Source organism: Rhinoraja longicauda, chromosome 37, assembly GCF_053455715.1.
Source record: "Rhinoraja longicauda isolate Sanriku21f chromosome 37, sRhiLon1.1, whole genome shotgun sequence".
In the NCBI taxonomy this organism is placed as follows: Eukaryota; Metazoa; Chordata; class Chondrichthyes; order Rajiformes; family Arhynchobatidae; genus Rhinoraja; species Rhinoraja longicauda.
Window position 1 is genome coordinate 3,755,754 of NC_135989.1, and position 19,469 is coordinate 3,775,222.

General features: G+C 48.9%; 1 protein-coding gene across 2 annotated transcripts in view; it reads left to right on the forward strand.

Moving 5' to 3' along the window:
- The first annotated feature begins 9,875 nt into the window (after positions 1-9,875).
- Positions 9,876-19,469, forward strand: part of LOC144610734 (RING finger protein 11-like) — a 30,032-nt gene continuing 20,438 nt past the window's right edge. Inside the window, exon 1 of one of the 2 annotated variants that reach the window (XM_078429666.1) lies at positions 9,876-10,232. In XM_078429666.1, the coding sequence (XP_078285792.1) occupies positions 10,053-10,232 (180 nt within the window). In that variant the 5' untranslated portion in view covers positions 9,876-10,052. The remainder of the gene's footprint in view (positions 10,233-19,469) is intronic. The other variant, XM_078429667.1, reaches the window with a different exon arrangement.

Sequence of the window (19,469 nt, forward strand, 5' to 3'; positions counted from 1 at the left end):
CCCTAGCCTTGCTAACTTCACCGTTTGTATTCCTTCGTTATCATAAGGTCATAAGTGATAGGAGCAGAATTAGGCCATTCGGCCCATCAAGTCCACTCCGCCATTCAATCATGACTGGTCTATCTCTCCCTCCTAACCCCATTCTCCTGCCTTCTCCCCATAACCCCTGACACCCGCACTGATCAAGAATCTGCCTATCTCTGCCTTAAAAATACTCACTGACTTGGCCTCCACAGCCGACTGTGACAAAGAATTCCACAGATTCACCACCCTCTGACTAAAGAAATTCCTCCTCATCTCCTTCCTTAAAGAACTGAGCCTGTGCCCTCTGGTCCTAGACTCTCCCACTAGTGGAAACATCCTCTCCACATCCACTCTATCCAATCCTTTCACTATTCTGTACGTTTCAATGAGGTCAATAGACAATAGACAATAGACAATAGGTGCAGGAGTAGGCCATTCAGCCCTTCGAGCCAGCACCGCCATTCAATGCGATCATGGCTGATCACTCTCAATCAGTACCCCGTTCCTGCCTTCTCCCCATACCCCCTCACTCCGCTATCCTTAAGAGCTCTATCCAGCTCTCTCTTGAAAGCATCCAACGAACTGGCCTCCACTGCCTTCTGAGGCAGAGAATTCCACACCTTCACCACTCTCTGACTGAAAAAGTTCTTCCTCATCTCCGTTCTAAATGGCCTACCCCTTATTCTTAAACTGTGGCCCCTTGTTCTGGACTCCCCCAACATTGGGTACATGTTTCCTGCCTCTAATGTGTCCAATCCCCTAATTATCTTATATGTTTCAATAAGATCCCCCCTCATCCTTCTAAATTCCAGTGTATACAAGCCCAATCGCTCCAGCCTTTCAACATACGACAGTCCCGCCATTCCGGGAATTAACCTAGTGAACCTACGCTGCACGCCCTCCATAGCAAGAATATCCTTCCTCAAATTTGGAGACCAAAACTGCACACAGTACTCCAGGTGCGGTCTCACCAGGGCCCGGTACAACTGTAGAAGGACCTCTTTGCTCCTATACTCAACTCCTCTTGTTACGAAGGCCAACATTCCATTGGCTTTCTTCACTGCCTGCTGAACCTGCATGCTTCCTTTCATTGACTGATGCACTAGGACACCCAGATCTCGTTGAACTCCCCCTCCTCCTAATTTGACACCATTCAGATAATAATCTGCCTTTCTATTCTTACTTCCAAAGTGAATAACCTCACACTTATCTACATTAAACTGCATCTGCCATGTATCCGCCCACTCACACAACCTGTCCAAGTCACCCTGCAGCGTTATTGCATCTTCCTCACAATTCACACTACCCCCCAGCTTAGTATCATCTGCAAATTTGCTAATGGTACTTTTAATCCCTTCGTCTAAGTCATTAATGTATATCGTAAATAGCTGGGGTCCCAGCACCGAACCTTGCGGTACCCCACTGGTCACTGCCTGCCATTCCGAAAGGGACCCATTTATCCCCACTCTTTGCTTTCTGTCTGTCAACCAATTTTCTATCCATGTCAGTACCCTACCCCCAATACCATGTGCCCTAATTTTGCCCACTAATCTCCTATGTGGGATCTTGTCGAAGGCTTTCTGAAAGTCGAGGTACACCACATCCACTGACTCTCCCCTGTCAATTTTCCTAGTTACATCCTCAAAAAATTCCAGTAGATTTGTCCCCCCTCATTGTTCTAAACTCCAGCGAGTACAGGCCCAGTGCCGACAAACGCTCATCATATGTTAACCTCCTCGCCGGCCAACATGCCCCATCTACACCAGTCCCACCTGCCTGCATTTGGCCCATATCCCTCCAAATCTGTCCTATCCAGGTACATGTCCAAACGTCATTGAAACCTTGTGATCGTACATGCCTCAACTATCTCATCTGGCAGCTTGTTCCGTATACCCACCACCCTTTGTGTAAAAAATTGCCACTTCATTTCCTATTAATTCATCCCCCCCTTCACCTTAAACCTATGTCCTCTGGTTCTTGATTCCCCTACTCTGGGTAAAAGACTCTGTGCATTCACCCCCACCTCTCCATTTCCAGTGAAATGCACCTATTGTTTTTGCAAGTGTGGGCAAGTTGGGCCGAAGGGCCTGGTTCCACACTGTCTGACTCTCTGACCCTGTGACTCTAAGTAAACATTACAGTCTGTGTTCCTGCAGGTGAGTGAGGTGTTCGGTCAGCGTTGGCTCAGAACGTGACCGCAACATCAGGTGAGATCACCTCTCAAGGCCAGAAGACAGACGCCTGCTTCAACAGACCCGTTCAACAAAGAGGTGGCAGAAGCTCAAATAGACAGGAGGAGGCCATTCGGCCCTTCGAGCCAGCACCGCCATTCAATGTGATCATGGCTGATCATTCTCAATCAGTTCCCCGTTCCTGCCTTCTCCCCATACCCCCTGACTCCGCTATCCTTAAGAGCTCTATCTAGCTCTCTCTTGAATGCATTCAGAGAATTGGCCTCCACTGCCTTCTGAGGCAGAGAATTCCACAGATTCACAACTCTGACTGAAAAAGTTTTTCCTCATCTCAGTTCTAAATGGCCGACCTCTTATTCTTAAACTGTGGCCCCTTGTTCTGGACTCCCCCAACATTGGGAACATGTTTCCTGCCCCTTAATAATCTTATACGTTTCGATAAGATCCCCTCTCGTCCTTTCTAAATTCCAGTGTATACAAGCCCAGTCGCTCCAGTCTTTCAAAGACTGCAAGTGCAATGCTAGCACTTATTTCAAAAGGACTAGAATACAAAAACCGAGATGTAACGCTGAGGCACTGATCAGACCGCATTTGGAATATTGTGAGCAATTCTGGGCCCCACATCTGAGGAAGGATGTGCCGGCTCTGGAGAGGGTCCAGAGGAGGTTTACAAGAACGATCCCAGGAATGAGTGGGTTAACCTACTATGAGCGTTTGTCGGCACTGGGCCTGTACTCACTGGAGTTTAGAAGGTTGAGGGGGGGACCTCATTGAAATGTATTGTATAGTGAAAGGCCTGGATCGAGTGGATGTTTCCTCTAGGACTAGAGGTCATAGCATCAGAATCAATGGACGTTCCTTTAGGAAGATGAGGAGGAATTTCTTTAGTCAGAGGGTGGTGAATCTGTGGAATTCTTTGCCACAGACGGCTGTGGAGGCCAAGTCGGTAGATATTTCTAAGGCAGAGATAGATTCCTGATTAGTGCCTGTGTCAGGGGTTGTGGGGAGAAGGCAGGAGAATGGGGTTGGGAGGGAGAGATAGATCAGCCATGATCGAATGGCAGAGTAGACTTACATAGAAAATAGGTGCAGGAGGAGGCCATTCGGCCCTTCAAGCCAGCACCGCCATTCATTGTGATCATGGCTGATCATCCACAATCAGTAACCCGTGCCTGCCTTCTCCCCATATCCCTTGATTCCACTAGCCCCCAGAGCTCTATCTAACTCCCTTTTAAATTCCTCCAGTGAATTGGCCTCCACTGCCTTCAGTGGCAGAGAATTCCACAAATTCACAACTCTAATGGGCCGAATGGCCTAATTCTGTCCCTATAACTTATGAACTTATGATACAACAGTGGGCATTATTAAATAGCTGATCTCAGCCCTGTACACAACCACTCAGCTGATTAACAAGCCCTAATGCACTCCAGAGTCCAGCTGTCCAAGGACAATAGAATCTCATTGATTCCCAACACATTCATTTTGGAAGTTAATTTAGCGATGGCTGTTCTGCCGTTCTGTGGGATTTTAAACTTGCTGATTGGCATCTGCCCCTGTCGAGATTGCACTTTTAGTTCAATACTTTCTCTCAACAAAGGGAAGTTTTGACTCAAAGGGACAGATTCCAATTGCTCCCAGTTTAGGTTTTGAACATCCCAGCTTTATTTATAACAAGAACAAATACTATGAGCTTTGTGACTGACGTGACTTTAGTATTGTGTAGAAAGGAACTGCAGATGCTGATTCAGGGCGGCACGGTGGCACAGCGGTAGAGTTGCTGACTCACAGCACCAGAGACTACGAGTGCCGTCTGTACGGAGTTTGTACGTTCTCCCCGTGACCCGCGTGGGTTTTCTCCGAGATCTTCGGTTTCCTCCCACACTCCAAAGACGTGCAGGTTTGTAGGTTAATTGGCTTGGGTTGGATACTTGGTATATGTGTAAATTGTCCCTAGTATGTGTAGGATAGTGTTAGTGTGCGGGGATCGCTGGTCGGTGCGGACTCGGTGGGCCGAAGGGCCTGTTTCCGCGCTGCATCTCTAAAGAAAACACAGAAGATGGAAACAAAATGCTGGAGTAACTCAGCGGGACAGGTGGCATGAGAAGGAAGAGAGGGGATCTTATTGAAACGTATAAGATTATTAAGGGGTTGGACACGTTAGAGGCAGGAAACATGTTCCCAATGTTGGGGGAGTCCAGAACCAGGGGCCATAGTTTAAGAATAAGGGGGAGGCCATTTAGAACGGAGATGAGGAAAAACATTTTCAGTCAGAGAGTTGTGAATTCGTGGAATTCTCTGCCTCAGAAGGCAGTGGAAGCCAATTCTCTGAATGCACTCAAGGGAGAGAGCCAGATAGAGCTCTTAAGGATAGCGGAGTCAGGGAATATGGGGAGAAGGCAGGAACGGGGTACTGATTGAGAATGATTAGCCATGATCACATTGAATGGTGGCGCTGGCTCGAAGGGCCGAATGGCCTCCTCCTGCACCTATTATCTATCTCTGGAGAGAAGGAATGGGTGACATTTTGTGTTGAGATTCTTCTTAAGACTGAGATTCAGGGGAGAGGGAGTCTAGAGATATGGAAGGGTAAGGTGTGAAAATGACAGATCAAAGCAGATGCTGCTAAGGAAAAGGAAAAATATTATCCAGACATACACAAAATTGTTCTTTTATGTAGGGACCAGCATCAAATAAAGTCTCCAGCAGCATATTTTGAATCTACTTTTGAAAGCACAACATACTGATGCAACTACCATTCAAAAAAAATTATAGCCTTCTTGATTCTCCAGTTTGGTTTCTATGGTCCGTTGATGAGAAGCGATTGAAGAAAAAAAACATACACTGATGAGCCAAAACATTATGACCTGATGGGCCAAAACATTATGACCACCTGCCTAATATGCTGTTGGTCCTCCGTGTGCAGCCCCATACGCAGCAGGGTGCGATGCACTGTGTATTGTGACACATTCCTCCCGTGACCACCATTAACATTTTCTGTGACTTGTGCCACAGTCGACCTTCTGTCGGTTTGGACCAGACGGGATAGCCTTCGTTGCCCTCGCGCATCGATGAGCCTTGGGCGCCCAACACCCTGTCTGTCGCCGGTTTGTGGTTTGTCCCTCCTCGGACCACTGTCGGTCGGTACTCACCACTGCTGACCGGGAGCACCGGGACAAGATGGCGGCGCCTAACGGCAGCGGCTGACTAGCAGTCTGTCCGTCTTTTTTTTTTTTTTTTTCCTTTTTTTGTTGTGTGTCGGTGTTGGGATGGACTTTATATATATATTTTTGGTTGTGTATGTGTGGGAGGGGGTGGTGGTGTGGGTGGGGGGGAACTTTTCTCTTCCTCACGGCGCGGGGTGCGGCTCGGCTGCGGGGCCTAACATCCCCCGGTGCGGCTTGGCCGCTGGACTTTACATCGCCCGGTGCGGCTTGGCCGCTGGACTTAACAGTGCCCGGTGCAACTCGGCTGCGGGGCTTAACATCGCCCGGTGCAGCTCGGCTGCGGGGCTTAACACCGCCCGGTGCAACTCGGCTGCGGGGCTTAACACCGCCCGGTGCAACTCGGCCGCGGGGCTTTACATCGCCCGGTGCGGCTCGGCTGCGGAGCTTTTCACCGCTGGTGCGGCTCGGCTGCGGGACTTGACATCGCCCGGTGCGGCTCGACCACGGGACTTAGCTGCGCAAGGCTTGGTCGCGGGCCTTTCATCGCCCGGTTCGGCCGCGAGACGTTTCAGCGCCCGGTGTGGGGACTGTGCGGGTCGGTCGGGGACGAGCTGTCTGTCCGTGGGCGTGGGGAAGAGAGTGGAAGTTTTGTTGCCTCCATCACAGTGAGGGGGTGTTTGGAGTCACTGTGATGGACGTTTGTGTTGGGGTCATGTGTCTTGTGTTCTTTTTTTTTTCTTTTTTCTATGACTGCTATGTAGTTTCGTTCGGTACTTCGGTACCGAACGACAAATAAAGCTCTGTTATACCTGTTATACAAGCCTTGCCGTTTCAGAGATGCTCTGACCCAGTCGTCTGGCCAGAACAATTTGGCCCTTGTCAAAGTCGCTCAGGTCTTTACTCCTGCCCATTTCTCCTGCATCCAACATATCAACTTCAAGAACTGACTGTTCACTTGCTGCCTAATATATCCCACCCCTTGGCAGGTGCCATTGCAACAAGATAATCCATGTTATTCACTTTGCCTGTCAGTGGTCATAATGTTTTGGCTCATCGGTGCAAAGTGCTGGAGTAACTCAGAGGGTCAGGCAGCACCTCTAGAGAACATGGACAGGTGATCTTTAGGATCGAGACCTTTTTCGGATGGTGTGTTCCTTTTGTGTATCAACCTGCATCTACTGTTCCATGTTCCCACCATCAGCTAACAAGTCTGAAGAAGGGTCTCGATCCAAAACGTCACCCATTCCTTCCCTCCAGAGATGCTGCCTGACCCGTTGAGTTACTCCAGCATTTTATGTCTTCCTTTGATTTAAACCAGCATCTACAGGTTTTTTTTCCCTACACATCTGCAGTTCCTTCCCACACAGTGCTGTACCATGTTCCATATGTTCTACGTGAGTGCAGAGAAGGATGACAACGATATACCTGGCGCTGGGAGGGGGGGAAAGGGGGGAGAGAGAGGGGGGTAGAGGGAGCAGCAGTGAGATCTAAGACGGTCCTCCACTCTGTTCCCCGGCCCTGTCTCCCTCTAACGCAGCGAAATAAGAACAAACACAAGTGTAGCAGTTGTTGTTCAGAAGCCCTGCATCCCCGGGGTGAGAGGCGGTGGTGACAAGGAGGGAAGTCTCCTTTAGTTTGGTGTTTGCGAGGGGGCACTGCGATCTCTCACCTTGTCCCTGCTCTGAGTCATAAATGAATACCAGACAAGACACACATTCCTGCTTCTTCAATGTCTTTATTCTCAGCGACAAAGCAGGTAAGAGAATATGTAAATAGGCGACAAAGACAAACATGTCTAACAATGTTTCCCGACTTTCAATAAAAATACACATTATAAACGATGAAAAAACGCCACATTACTCTGCATTAATACTTTTATCATAAAAAGTGAATTTTCAAGGACCCATGATAAATCCAAGGACTTTCAAGGCCTTGCAAAACAGAGTTTTAAATTCCAGGACTTTCAAGGATCGTGAGAGCCCTGGCTAATTGGCCTGGCATAATTAATTGTAAATTGTCCCTGGTGTGTATAGGATAGTGTAAGTGTGCAGGGATCGCTGGTCAGAAGGGCCTGTTTCCGTGCTGTATCTCTAAACTTTGTGTCTATTGGATGGACAATATTGGATAGCTAACTTACAGAACCGGAAAAAGTTAATTAAAGATCAGAAAGGTAGTCTTGTAAGTCACATTACGACTAATGCTGGTGTTTGACTCAATATTGAACCCAGCACAAGTAGAAAGCATTTTATCGGGATGCATCACAGCTTGGTTTGGGAACAGCTCCACCCAAGGCCGCAAGAAATTGCAGAGAATTATGGAAGCAGCCCAGACCATCACACAAACCAACCGCCCTACCATTGACTCAATATACACCTCATGCTGCCTCGACAAGGCCAGCAGTATAATTAAGTGTGAGTCACATGCCGGTCAGTCCCTCTTCTCCCCACTCCCATCAGGCAAGAGGTACAGAAGTGTGAAAACGCACACCTCCAGATTCAGGGGCAGTTTCTTCCCGGCTGTTATCAGACAACTGAACCAGACAACTGAACTAACAACTAGAGAGCAGTCTTGAACTATGGTCCATCTCATTTGGAGACACTCGGACTATCTTTGATTGGACTTTTCTAGACGTCATTCCCTTTATCATGTATCTGTACATGGTGCATGGCTAGATTGTAATCATGTATTGTCTTTTTGCTGACTAGTTTGCATGTAACAAAAACTTTTCGCTGTAACTTGGTACACATGACAATAAAGTAAAGTAAACTAAACAAATCTAGACTGAACTAATCTAAACTAAACGGAATTAAACGAAAAGTAACTGGAACTAATTGAAATTAAACTAAACTGGACTAAACTAAACTGAACTAAAACTGAACTAAACAAAACTGAACTGAACTAAGCCGAAACGGAACTAATTGAAACTAAACTAAACTGAAACTGAACTAAACAAGTGAATTAAACTGAACTAAAACTGAACTGAGCAAAGAGGTCCTTCTACAGTTGTACCGGGCCCTGGTGAGACCGCACCTGGAGTACTGTGTGCAGTTTTGGTCTCCAAATTTGAGGAAGGATATTCTTGCTATTGAGGGCGTGCAGCGTAGGTTCACTAGGTTAATTCCCGGAATGGCGGGACTGTCGTATGTTGAAAGGCTGGAGCAATTAGGCTTGTATACACTGGAATTTAGAAGGATGAGAGGAGATCTTATTGAAACATATAAGATAATTAGGGGATTGGACACATTAGAGGCAGGAAACATGTTCCCAATGTTGGGGGAGTCCAGAACAAGGGGCCACAGTTTAAGAATAAGGGGTAGGCCATTTAGAACGGAGATGAGGAAGAACTTTTTCAGTCAGAGAGTGGTGAAGGTGTGGAATTCTCTGCCTCAGAAGGCAGTGGAGGCCAGTTCGTTGGATGCTTTCAAGAGAGAGCTGGATAGAGCTCTTAAGGATAGCGGAGTGAGGGGGTATGGGGAGAAGGCAGGAACGGGGTACTGATTGAGAGTGATCAGCCATGATCGCATTGAATGGCGGTGCTGGCTCGAAGGGCTGAATGGCCTACTCCTGCACCTATTGTCTATTGTCTATTGTCTAATCTAAACAACTAACCTAAACTAAAATGAACTAATCTAAACTAAACTGAACTGTACTAAAGTAAAACTGAAGTAAACTGCATGAAACTAAACTGAGCTGGTCAGGTCAAGTGCAGCATTGGTGCCCCAGGCCAAGTTGATGGTGCCCCAGGCCAAGTTGATGGTGCCCCAGGCCAAGTTGATGGTGCCCCAGGCCAAGTTGATGGTGCCCCAGGCCAAGTTGATGGTGCCACAGGCCAAGTTGATGGTGCCCCAGGCCAAGTTGATGGTGCCCCAGGCCAAGTTGATGGTGCCCCAGGCCAAGTTGATGGTGCCCCAGGCCAAGTTGATGGTGCCCCAGGCCAAGTTGATGGTGCCCCAGGCCAAGTTGATGGTGCCCCAGGCCAAGTTGATGGTGCCCCAGGCCAAGTTGATGGTGCCCCAGGCCAAGTTGATGGTGCCCCAGGCCAAGTTGATGGTGCCCCAGGCCAAGTTGATGGTGCCCCAGGCCAAGTTGATGGTGCCCTTGTCCATTGAGGCGTCACCCACCGCCAATAATGAGCAGCATCATTGCCTGGACCTGCCGCGGAAATCCCGCCTCCTCCCGGCGCTGATTGGTCCCGCTGCGCCGCCAGCCCTTCCCTGATTGGCGAAGACCGCCGTCAGTCAGACGCAAGCCGTGGCCCCGCCCCCGTGCGCTGACCCAGCCCCGGCGCTGATTAGTCGGCGCAGCTGTCCATCACAGCAGCAGCAGCAGCAAGTTCGGGTGCACCAGGCCCGCCCGCCCGCACATCCACCGCCTCGCCATTGGCTGCGTCCCTTCGACTGAGCGGCGTCGAAGCCGGGGAGTGGTCAGCGGGACTGTCAATCAAGCAGCGTGCCCGCCCCGCCGTGGGCATCAGGTTAGTGTGAGAGGGCGGGAGCGGAGGCGCGGAAAATGGCGGCGGGGGAGACGATGGCGGCGGCGTCGACGGGGCCGGGCGGAGCGGCGGCGGAGCTCTGGTGATGGTCCATGGCACAAACGGCGCTCAAACGCCCGATGACTTTGTAAAAAAGCATTGAGGCCGCAGAGTTTCTTCTCTCCCAGCTCGACCATAAACATGGGCAACTGCTTCAAGTCGCTGGCGGGCGACGACATCTCGCTGCTGAACGACTCGAACGATGGAGAGGGAGAGGGCGGCGGGATCGCCGGGCCCGGGGGGGCCAGAGGGAGAGGCAGGGCCGGACCGGGGCCGCTGCACTGCCACAGGCCGCCCGCCGCCGCCCCAACACTCCAGCAGGTCGGTGCCGGGCTGCACACTCATTGCATTCGCATATCGCCGAGCTCGTCCCTGTCAGCGCAGCCTGGCGGGGGAGGGGCAGAGGCAGAGACCCCTCCCCCCCCCCATCATCACCCACCCACTCCCAGTATATCTGTGTGTGTTGTCCCCATTGGGATCAGTGCAGGAAGGAACGGCAGGTGCTGGTTTACACAGAAGATAAACACAAAGTGCTGGAGTAACTCAACGGGTCAGGCAGCATTTCTGGAGAGAAGGAATGGATCGAGACCCAGGGCCCTAGTGAGACCGCACCTGGAGTACTGTGTGCAGTTGTACAGGGCCCTGGTGAGACCGCACCTGGAGTACTGTGTGCAGTTTTGGTCTCCAAATTTGAGGAAGGACATTCTTGCTATTGAGGGCGTGCAGCGTAGGTTTACTAGGTTAATTCCCGGAATGGCGGGACTGTCGTATGTTGAAAGACTGGAGCGACTAGGCTTGTATACACTGGAATTTAGAAGGATGAGAGGAGATCTTATCGAAACGTATAAGATTATTAAGGGGTTGGACAGGCTAGAGGCAGGAAACATGTTCCCAATGTTGGGGGAGTCCAGAACCAGGGGCCACAGTTTAACAATAAGGGGCAGGCCATTTAGAACTGAGATGAGGAAAAACTTTTTCAGTCAGAGAGTAGTAAATCTGTGGAATTCTCTGCCTCAGAAGGCAGTGGAGGCCAATTCTCTGAATGCATTCAAGAGAGAGCTAGATAGAGCTCTTAAGGATAGCGGAGTCAGGGGGTATGGGGAGAAGGCAGGAACGGGGTACTGATTGAGAATGATCAGCCATGATCACATTGAATGGCGGTGCTGGCTCGAAGGGCCGAATGGCCTACTCCTGCACCTATTGTCTACCAAATCATACTGCACATGTAGACACAATGAACTGCAGATGCTGGACCCTTCAACAAAAAACAAAGTGCATTATCATCATCCTTTCCCTTCACTACTGTCCCATTCCACCCTTCTCCTTCCCTCTGTCTTTAGATTTCAGCCGGTCAGGCATTTCAGAGTCTGTAGAGGGAAAGGACAGATGATGTTTTCGATAGGGACCTTTCTTCACGCTGATTCATCGTTCAGTCCGAAGAAGTGTCCCGACCTGAGATATCACGGATGCTGCATGACTTCCTGATTTCTTCCAGTGCCTTGTGTGTTGCATACCATTAAGGTAATGCAAGAAGGAAAGGAAAACTAACTGTAGAATGTTGAAACAAGGAAATGCAGATGTTGGTTTATACTAAAGATAGACAGACACAAAGTGCTGGAATAACTCAGTGGGTCCGGCAGTATCTCTTGAGAACTTTTGCAGAATGTAACAGCTACAGAGATGTGTGTATGGAGTTTGTACGTTCTCCCTGTGACCTGCGTGGGTTTTCTCTGAGATCTTCGGTTTCCTCCCACACTCCAAAGACGTACAGGTTTGTAGGTTAATTGGCTTGGTGTAAATGTAAAAATTGTCCCTCGTGGGCGTAGGATAGTGTTAATGTGCGGGGATCACTGGTCAGCATGGACCTGGTGGGCCGGAGGGCCTGTTTCCACAGTGTATCTGTAAATGAAAAAACTAAGAGAAGGTTGCACAGCTGGTAGTGCTGTGCTGCCTCAGCGCCTGAGACCTGGGTTTTATCCTGAGTGCTGTTTATGTGGTGTTTGCACGTTCTCCCTGTGATGTAGGTTTCCTCTGGGTGCTCTGCTTTCCTCCCACATCCCAAAGATGTGCGGCTTTGTAAACTAATTGACCCTTTGTAAATTGCCCCCTAGTGTGTTGGGAATGGATGAGAAAGTGGGATAACGTAGAATAGTGTGAACAGAAGATTGTGTTGGTGTGGACCCGATGGGCAGAAGGGCCTGTTAACATGCGAAATGTCTAAACTGGACTAAAGTGCAGGTAAAGAAAGTGCATGGGATGCATGTGGTTGATTGGGAAATAGGGAGTACATCCTTAAATTGAGAGGGAGGACCTTGAGGAAGCACACTTGGTTGTGGTAGGGGTCAGGAGAGCAACAGGAATCACAGAGTGGGAGCAGTGAGAGGGTCTCACAGAACTGTCAGAGGGAGGCGCTTGACAAAACATGTGGCTGTGGTGAATAAATCAAGTGTGATTATTTGTCATATTCAATGTGAACAGATTCAATGAAATTCTTACAACAACGTTTGAGGCATATTAGATGCAACAATACAATGAATATACAAAATACCTCGTATGTGAGAGGTCCATATAGAGGTGTGCTTGTTGATGGGCATAGCCACTGTGGGCTGATGGGGCCATGACTGTGTGTGCTATGACTGTCAGCTGTCTTTGTGATGTTGGTTTAGGTATAAAAGTTGGCTGGGATTATATCACTGCTGTCTTTGAAATATGCCCCGAGATTGGTTACTTGCGCGAGATGTCAGTATAGTACCTCTTTTGATTGATAGATAGCACCTCTGGTAGTGTGACAGCTACCATGTGACTCCATTTTTATATTTAGTCTCCGAGTTGTGAAGTTTAAGTGGAGAGTTGATTGAGGGGTGGGAGGGAATAATGGCTATGAGATCATGGTGATGGACAAGCTTTTTCTCCACCTTGAATATAAAAAGATCAAGGATGTCGATGTTTATTGGAGACTGGGGCTTGCAGACTTCCTAAATTCTAATTAAAGTACAAAAGTGGAACCAGTTACAATGTTTACGTGTCACAGAAGGTTTTGGCAATTTATTGAGAAGTAACAAAGTGAAGAATTAGCACAATGTCAGCAACTCCCCAGACCTACAATGCCAGGAAACTTTGGCTTCATCCGCTGGATTAAATTGAAACGCAAAATCCTGTAGGTTCTTGACTCTGGATAAACATGGGAAGATCCAGAAATGAATGGATCGACCATTTCAGACAGATCAGACCGAGTGGACCCGTTGAGCCCAAACCTCTCCTGCGTTGGTCCAGCACCCTTCCCCTTCCCCCCCCCCCCACTCACCTATTCCCCCTTATCCCCCCTCTCAGCCACTCCATCCCCCCCTCAAACTTCTCCTGCATTGGTCTAGCACCCTCCCCTCCCCCACTCCCACCCAGATGTAGTGAATTTGTTTTTCTCCCAAAGAGTTGTGAAACTTTGAAAGGTGTTTCAGAAGCAGTGTTTTTGGCCATTTTAAAACAGAAGTGGTTAATTGTATGATGAGCAATGGCATGAAAGCTTGTCAGGGACTGAGGGGAATGCAAGGTCGAGGTTAAAATCAGATTGGTGACAATCTCATTAAATGGCAAAGCGGGCCTAAGGGGCTAGATGGCCTACTGCTCCTAATGCATGTGATTGTATGAGGTTGTATGAGGTTTCCCAGATTGCTGTCACATAAGGTTGTGGTCGGGTAAAGTCCCACAAAATTGCGGTTGGTTAATGGTTGAATAATCTCACTTAGATGTTAATTGAAGGATAAATAATAGCCAGGCTGCTGGAGGAAACTCTTGAGATAGTATGGGATCTCCTGCATTAATGAGAGGTTCATAAATTATAGGAGAAGAATTAGGCCATTCGGCCCATCAAGTCTACACTGCCATTCAATCATGGCTGATCTATCTTTCCCTCCTAACCCCATTCTCCTGCACAACACAAGGTGACCCTGCTGTCAACCCCATTCTCCTGCCTTCTCCCATCAACTCTGACACCAGTGCTAATCAAGAATCTATTAATATCCATCTTAAAAATATTAATTGCCTCCACAGCCTTCTGTGGCAATGAATTCCACAAATTCACCATGGCTCTGACTAAATAAATTCCTCCTCATCGATGGGCCAGAGGGGCCTAGATGTAATCTCTGCTCTGACAACCATATCCACTCAAGGGCATCGCTCCTGGTTCAGTGGTGGAGTGTCAGCCTAGATGTGGTGGAATATTTTAAAAGGGGTCTCAAGTTTCCATCCATTCCACAGTCATTTAGTGGCTGGAGTTGTCATAAAGCCAGAAATTCCCCCGTTCACATTTGATCCCCTTTCAAGGAAAAGGGTGGGAAGTCAGCCAAGATGCCTGGTTCCATTCACACCCAAATGTGTCCTCAAAATTGTATGCAAGGACAAGTGGGCCTTGTGATTGCAGCCCCCCCCCCCTCCCAGTCCAACAGTGTCTCCACCGATGAGGAACATACACAGAGTGATCACTTGCAAGGTAATCCTCCCCCATGGTATTCCCGCAGAGATGTGCTGGCGCGTGTTTTGGGATGCAAGGAGTGAATTGAGCTGAACAGTGATGATCCTGGGACTACGTAGACATGCATCTTGGGGGAATATGGAGAAGTGATATTTTGTTTCAGGACCCTCCTTCAGACCGATTCCAGAGGGGAGTGGGGAAACTGGGAGAGAAGGGGGGAGGGGGGGTGGACATATTACACTGGCAACAGATGACACCGGTGGCTGAGCACTTCAACTCCCCCTCCCACTCCCAGTCTGACCTTTCTGTCATGGGCCTCCTCCAGTGCCATAGTGAGGCCCACCGGAAATTGGAGGAACAGCACCTCATATTTCGCTTGGGCAGCTTGCAGCCCAGCGGTATGAACATTGACTTCTCCAACTTCAGATAGTTCCTCTGTCCCTCGCTTCCCCTCCCCCTTCCCAGTTCTCCCTCTATCTTCCCGTCTCCACCTATATCCTTCTTTTGTCCCGCCCCCCTGACATCAGTCTGAAGAAGGGTCTCGACCCAAAACGTCACCCATTCCTTCTCTCCTGAGATGCTGCCTGACCTGCTGAGTTACTCCAGCATTTTGTGAATAAACACCGTTGATTTGTACCAGCAGCTGCAGTTATTTTCTTATACTACCTCTGGCCAGGGGGTTCCCTGATAGACAGATTGTCGGGGACGCGCGGGACCGATCCATCCTGCTGAGCAACCGCGCCGCCGACGACCAGAACGCGCCCCAGTAGGCCCGACTTGTCCCACAGGCCCCCCAGGGGGCTGCGATGAAGGCCGGGCAGAGGCCTGTCTGGGCCGAAGGAGCCTCGGCTATGGCGGCAGTGGGAGCCTCGGCGGCGGCAACGTGGGCCTCGGTGGCTGTGGGGCATCGTAGTCGATGAGCAAGAGGGGAAGACATTGGGGGACCGCCATGAGGGACAGTGGGGGAACAAAGGGGGACCGGGTGTGGGGAAGGGGGGGCACTCTAGTTTAGAATCCTCTGCCCAGGGGATAATTCTGTTTGTTTGTTTGTTCCGGTGAAGGCGCTGTGCACACGGCAGCCAGCCAACAGTCACTTGTCTTTTTCCTTTTGTTTTCACTTTTAATTACAAGTTTTTGTGTGCCTTGTTTGTTGCGACGGTCGGCAGACCAATTTCCCTCTGGGGATTAATAAAGTTTTATCGTATCGGATCGTATCTGATAGAAGCGGACTAATTGTGTAGAAGTTGGAGGGAGAGCAGGAGATGACTAGAACGTGTTGCGATAGTGGTTTCTGAGAATGTTGCTTAGCTGCACCGACGACGTTCAAAACGGTTTCAAAGTTTTATTGAATGTATACCACAGTGGAAAATTCCCAGTGCTAAGATGCCCAGTCTGGACAGGTCACATTCCTACTGTCTGAGACTGGGTCTGTTGCATTCATCAGATGTTGATGCTTACAGATTTGTATGTACCTTTTAGTTCCTTTGATGCGGTTTGTGAAGTGTCCGTAGAAAGGGTTTAAGGTGGTGATTTAAACACTTTTGTATCGTAGTAAGGAAGAGTGGTAGTGAAGTGAGAGGTGTTTAAAAAGATTTGAAATGGTGGAGATAGCATTTGTGGCCATAAAAAAACACACCATGATGCTACAAATGAGGTTCTTCCATTTATTCACAAAACGCTGGATTAACTCAGCAGGTCAGGCAGCATCTCAGGAGAGAAGGAATTCCTTCTCTCCTGAGATGCTGCCTGACCTACTGAGTTACTCCAGTATTTTGTGAATAAATACCTTCGATTTGTACCAGCATCTGCAGTTATTTTCCGACACTATTCTTCCCGTTCCATTACTCCGTCCACATTTCTTTCCTATCTCACCTCGAGTTTGTCTAGATTCCCTTTAAATGCATCCTCAGATTAAAAGTGTGTACGAGTGGAAATGTAGTGCAGGAGTGTTGGTAGGCACGGTTCTGAGGAGTGTGTCAGTGTTATGGGGATTTAGTTTAATTTAGAGATACAGCGTGGAAGCAGACCATTCGACCCACTGAGTCCACGCCAACCATTGTGTACAATTCTGGTCACCACATTATAGAAAGGATGTGATAGCTTTGGAGAGGGTGCAGAGGAGATTCACCAGGATGCTGCCAGGGATGAAGGGCCTCGGCTATGAGGAGAGACTGGGCAGACTGGGGTTGTTTTCCCTGGAGCAGAGAAGGCTGAGAGGGGACATGATCGAGGTGTACAAGATCATGAGGGGTATAGATAAGGTAGATGGCGGGGAACTTCTTCCACTGGTGGAAGGTTCAACAACGAGGGGACATAGATACAGGGTAAGGGGAGGGAGGTTTCGGGGGGATGTGAGAAAGAACTTTTTCACCCAGAGGGTGGTTGGAGTCTGGAACTCACTGCCTGGGGTGGTGGTGGAGGCGGGAACACTCACAACGTTTAAGAGGCATTTGGATGGGCACTGAAATGCTACAACATTCAGGGCTACGGTCCAAATGCGGGAAAATGGGATTAAAATTAGACTGTGTTTGGTAACGGGCGGCACGGACACGATGGGCCGAAGGGCCTCTTTCTGTGCTGCAGGACTCTATGACTCTATGACAACCAGTGATTACCCGTACACTAGCCTATCTGACACAAGGGACAATTTACCATTTTTTCTGAAGCCAATTAACCTAAAAACGTCTACGTCTTTGGAATGTGGGAGGAAACCGGAGCACCCGGGTGTGCGGTCAAGGAAAGAACGTATAAACTCTGCACAGACAGCACCCGCAGTCAGTATTGAATCCGGGTCTCTGGCGCTGTAAGGCAGCAACCCAACCGCTGCACCACCGTACCGTGAATGCGCGGAAACGGGCCCTTTCGGCCCACCGGGTCCGCGCCGACCAGCGATCCCCGCAAATTAACACTATCCTACACCCACTAGGGACAATTTTTACATTTACCCAGCTAATTAACCTACAAACCTGCACGTCTTTGGAGTGTGGGAGAAAACCGAAGATCTCGGAGAAAACCCACGCAGGTCACGGGGCGAACGTACAAACTCCGTACAGACAGTGCCCGTAGTCGGGATGGAACCCAGGTCTCCGGCGCTGCATTCGCTGTCAGGCGGCAACTCTACCGCTGCACATGAAGCAATGGTGAAAGATATGAGTGGAAGAAAACATTGGAATGAGATGAGCAAAAGGATGGGAAGGTGCCAAGCACAGTGTTTTATGCTGAGGCTGGTAATAATCTGAGCCTTTGGTAATGGTGGCATTAGAGTGAATTGGGCTCTGGTTGGCAGTTGAGAGCAAATAATTTGTGACAGAGGGAGCAGGCCAAATAGATTGCTGTGCAGGGAGCTGGCAATGGGCCGAATGGTGGCATCTTGTGCTCTTCAGTGTTCCAGAGACGCACATTCTCTGCAACACTAAAGAGCACAAGCACATTTTAGGGCGGCACGGTGGTGCAGCGGTAGAGTTGCTGCCTTACAGCGAATGCAGCGCCAGAGACCCGGGTTCCATCCCGACTACGGGCGCTGTCTGTACGGAGTTTGTACGTTCTCCCCGTGACCTGCGTGGGTTTTCTCCGAGATCTTCGGTTTCCTCCCACACTCCAAAGATGTACAGGTTTGTAGGACAATTGGCTTGGTAAATGTAAAAATTGTCCCGAGTGGGTGTAGGATAGTGTTAGTGTGCGGGGATCGCTGGTCAGCGCAGACCCGTTAGGCTGAAAGGGCCTGTTTCCGCGCTGCATCTCTAAACTAAAAACTAAAACTAAAAATTCTCAAGACAGATTCATTGATGGATTGTATGGGGAACTGGAAGGTGTGGGGTTAGTGCGGGAATGTGCCTAGGTAAAAGATTTTATTGGATGGCGGAGAAGGCTGTGGTTCTTTTAGTTTAGTTTATTGTCAAGTGTACCGAGGTGTAGTGAAAAGCTTTTTTGTGCTTGTTATCTCTTCAGCGGGAAGACTATGCATGATTACAATCGAGCCGTCCGCAATGTACAGATACAGGATAAAGGGAATAATGTTTAGTGCAAGATAAAGTCCAATTGAAAATAGTCTGAGGGTCTTGAATGAGCTAGATGGTGGTTCAGGATCGCTCTTGTGGCTAAAGGGATCAGTGGGTATGGAGAGAAGGCAGGTACGGGATACTGAGTTGGATGATCAGCCATGATCATATTGAATGGCGGTGCAGGCTCGAAGGGCCGAATGGCCTACTCCTGCACCTATTTTCTATGTCTAGTTGGTGATAGGATGGTTCATTTGGCTGATAACAGCTGGGAAGAAACTGGAGTCTGAATCTGGGGGTGTGCATTTTTGCACTTCTATACCTGATGGACGAGGGGGAACAGGTCTGGTGTGAGACCAGTCCTTGAATATGCAAGTGGACTTGTTGAGGCAGCGTGAAGTGTCGATGGAAGGGTGGTTGGTTTGTGTGATGGTCTGGGCTGCGTCCACCATTCTCTGCAAATTTCTTTTGGTCTTGAATGGAACTGTTCTGGAGACTATTATTTTCTTATTCCAGATCACAAAAGGAGCCTACGTTTCTCTGTTGTTGGAACAAAGATTATGATGAGCACTTGTGAGGTGATGATTTGCAGACCAGTAAGGAACAAGCTGTTTGATGCAGTCTCTCCAGTCTGCAGAAGGACCATACTTGATTGCAATCAAGCCACCCACAGTGTACGGATGCAGTATAAAGGGAATAATATTTAGTGCAAGATAAATTAGCAGACCAAAACTGCACATCTGGAGTACTGTGTGCAGTTTTGGTCTCCAAATTTGAGGAAGGACATTCTTGCTATTGAGGGAGTGCAGCGTAGGTTCACGAGGTTAATTCCCGGGACGGCGGGACTGTCATATGTTGAAAGAATGGAGCGACTGGGCTTGTATACACGGGAATTTAGAAGGATGAGAGGGGATCTTATTGAAACATATAAGATTATTAAGGGATTGGTCACGCTAGAGGCAGGAAACATGTTCCCGATGTTGGGGGAGTCCAGAACCAGGGGCCACAGTTTAAGAATAAGGAGTAGGCCATTTAGAACGGAGATGAGGAAAAACTTTTTCACCCAGAGTTGTGAATCTGTGAATTCTCTGC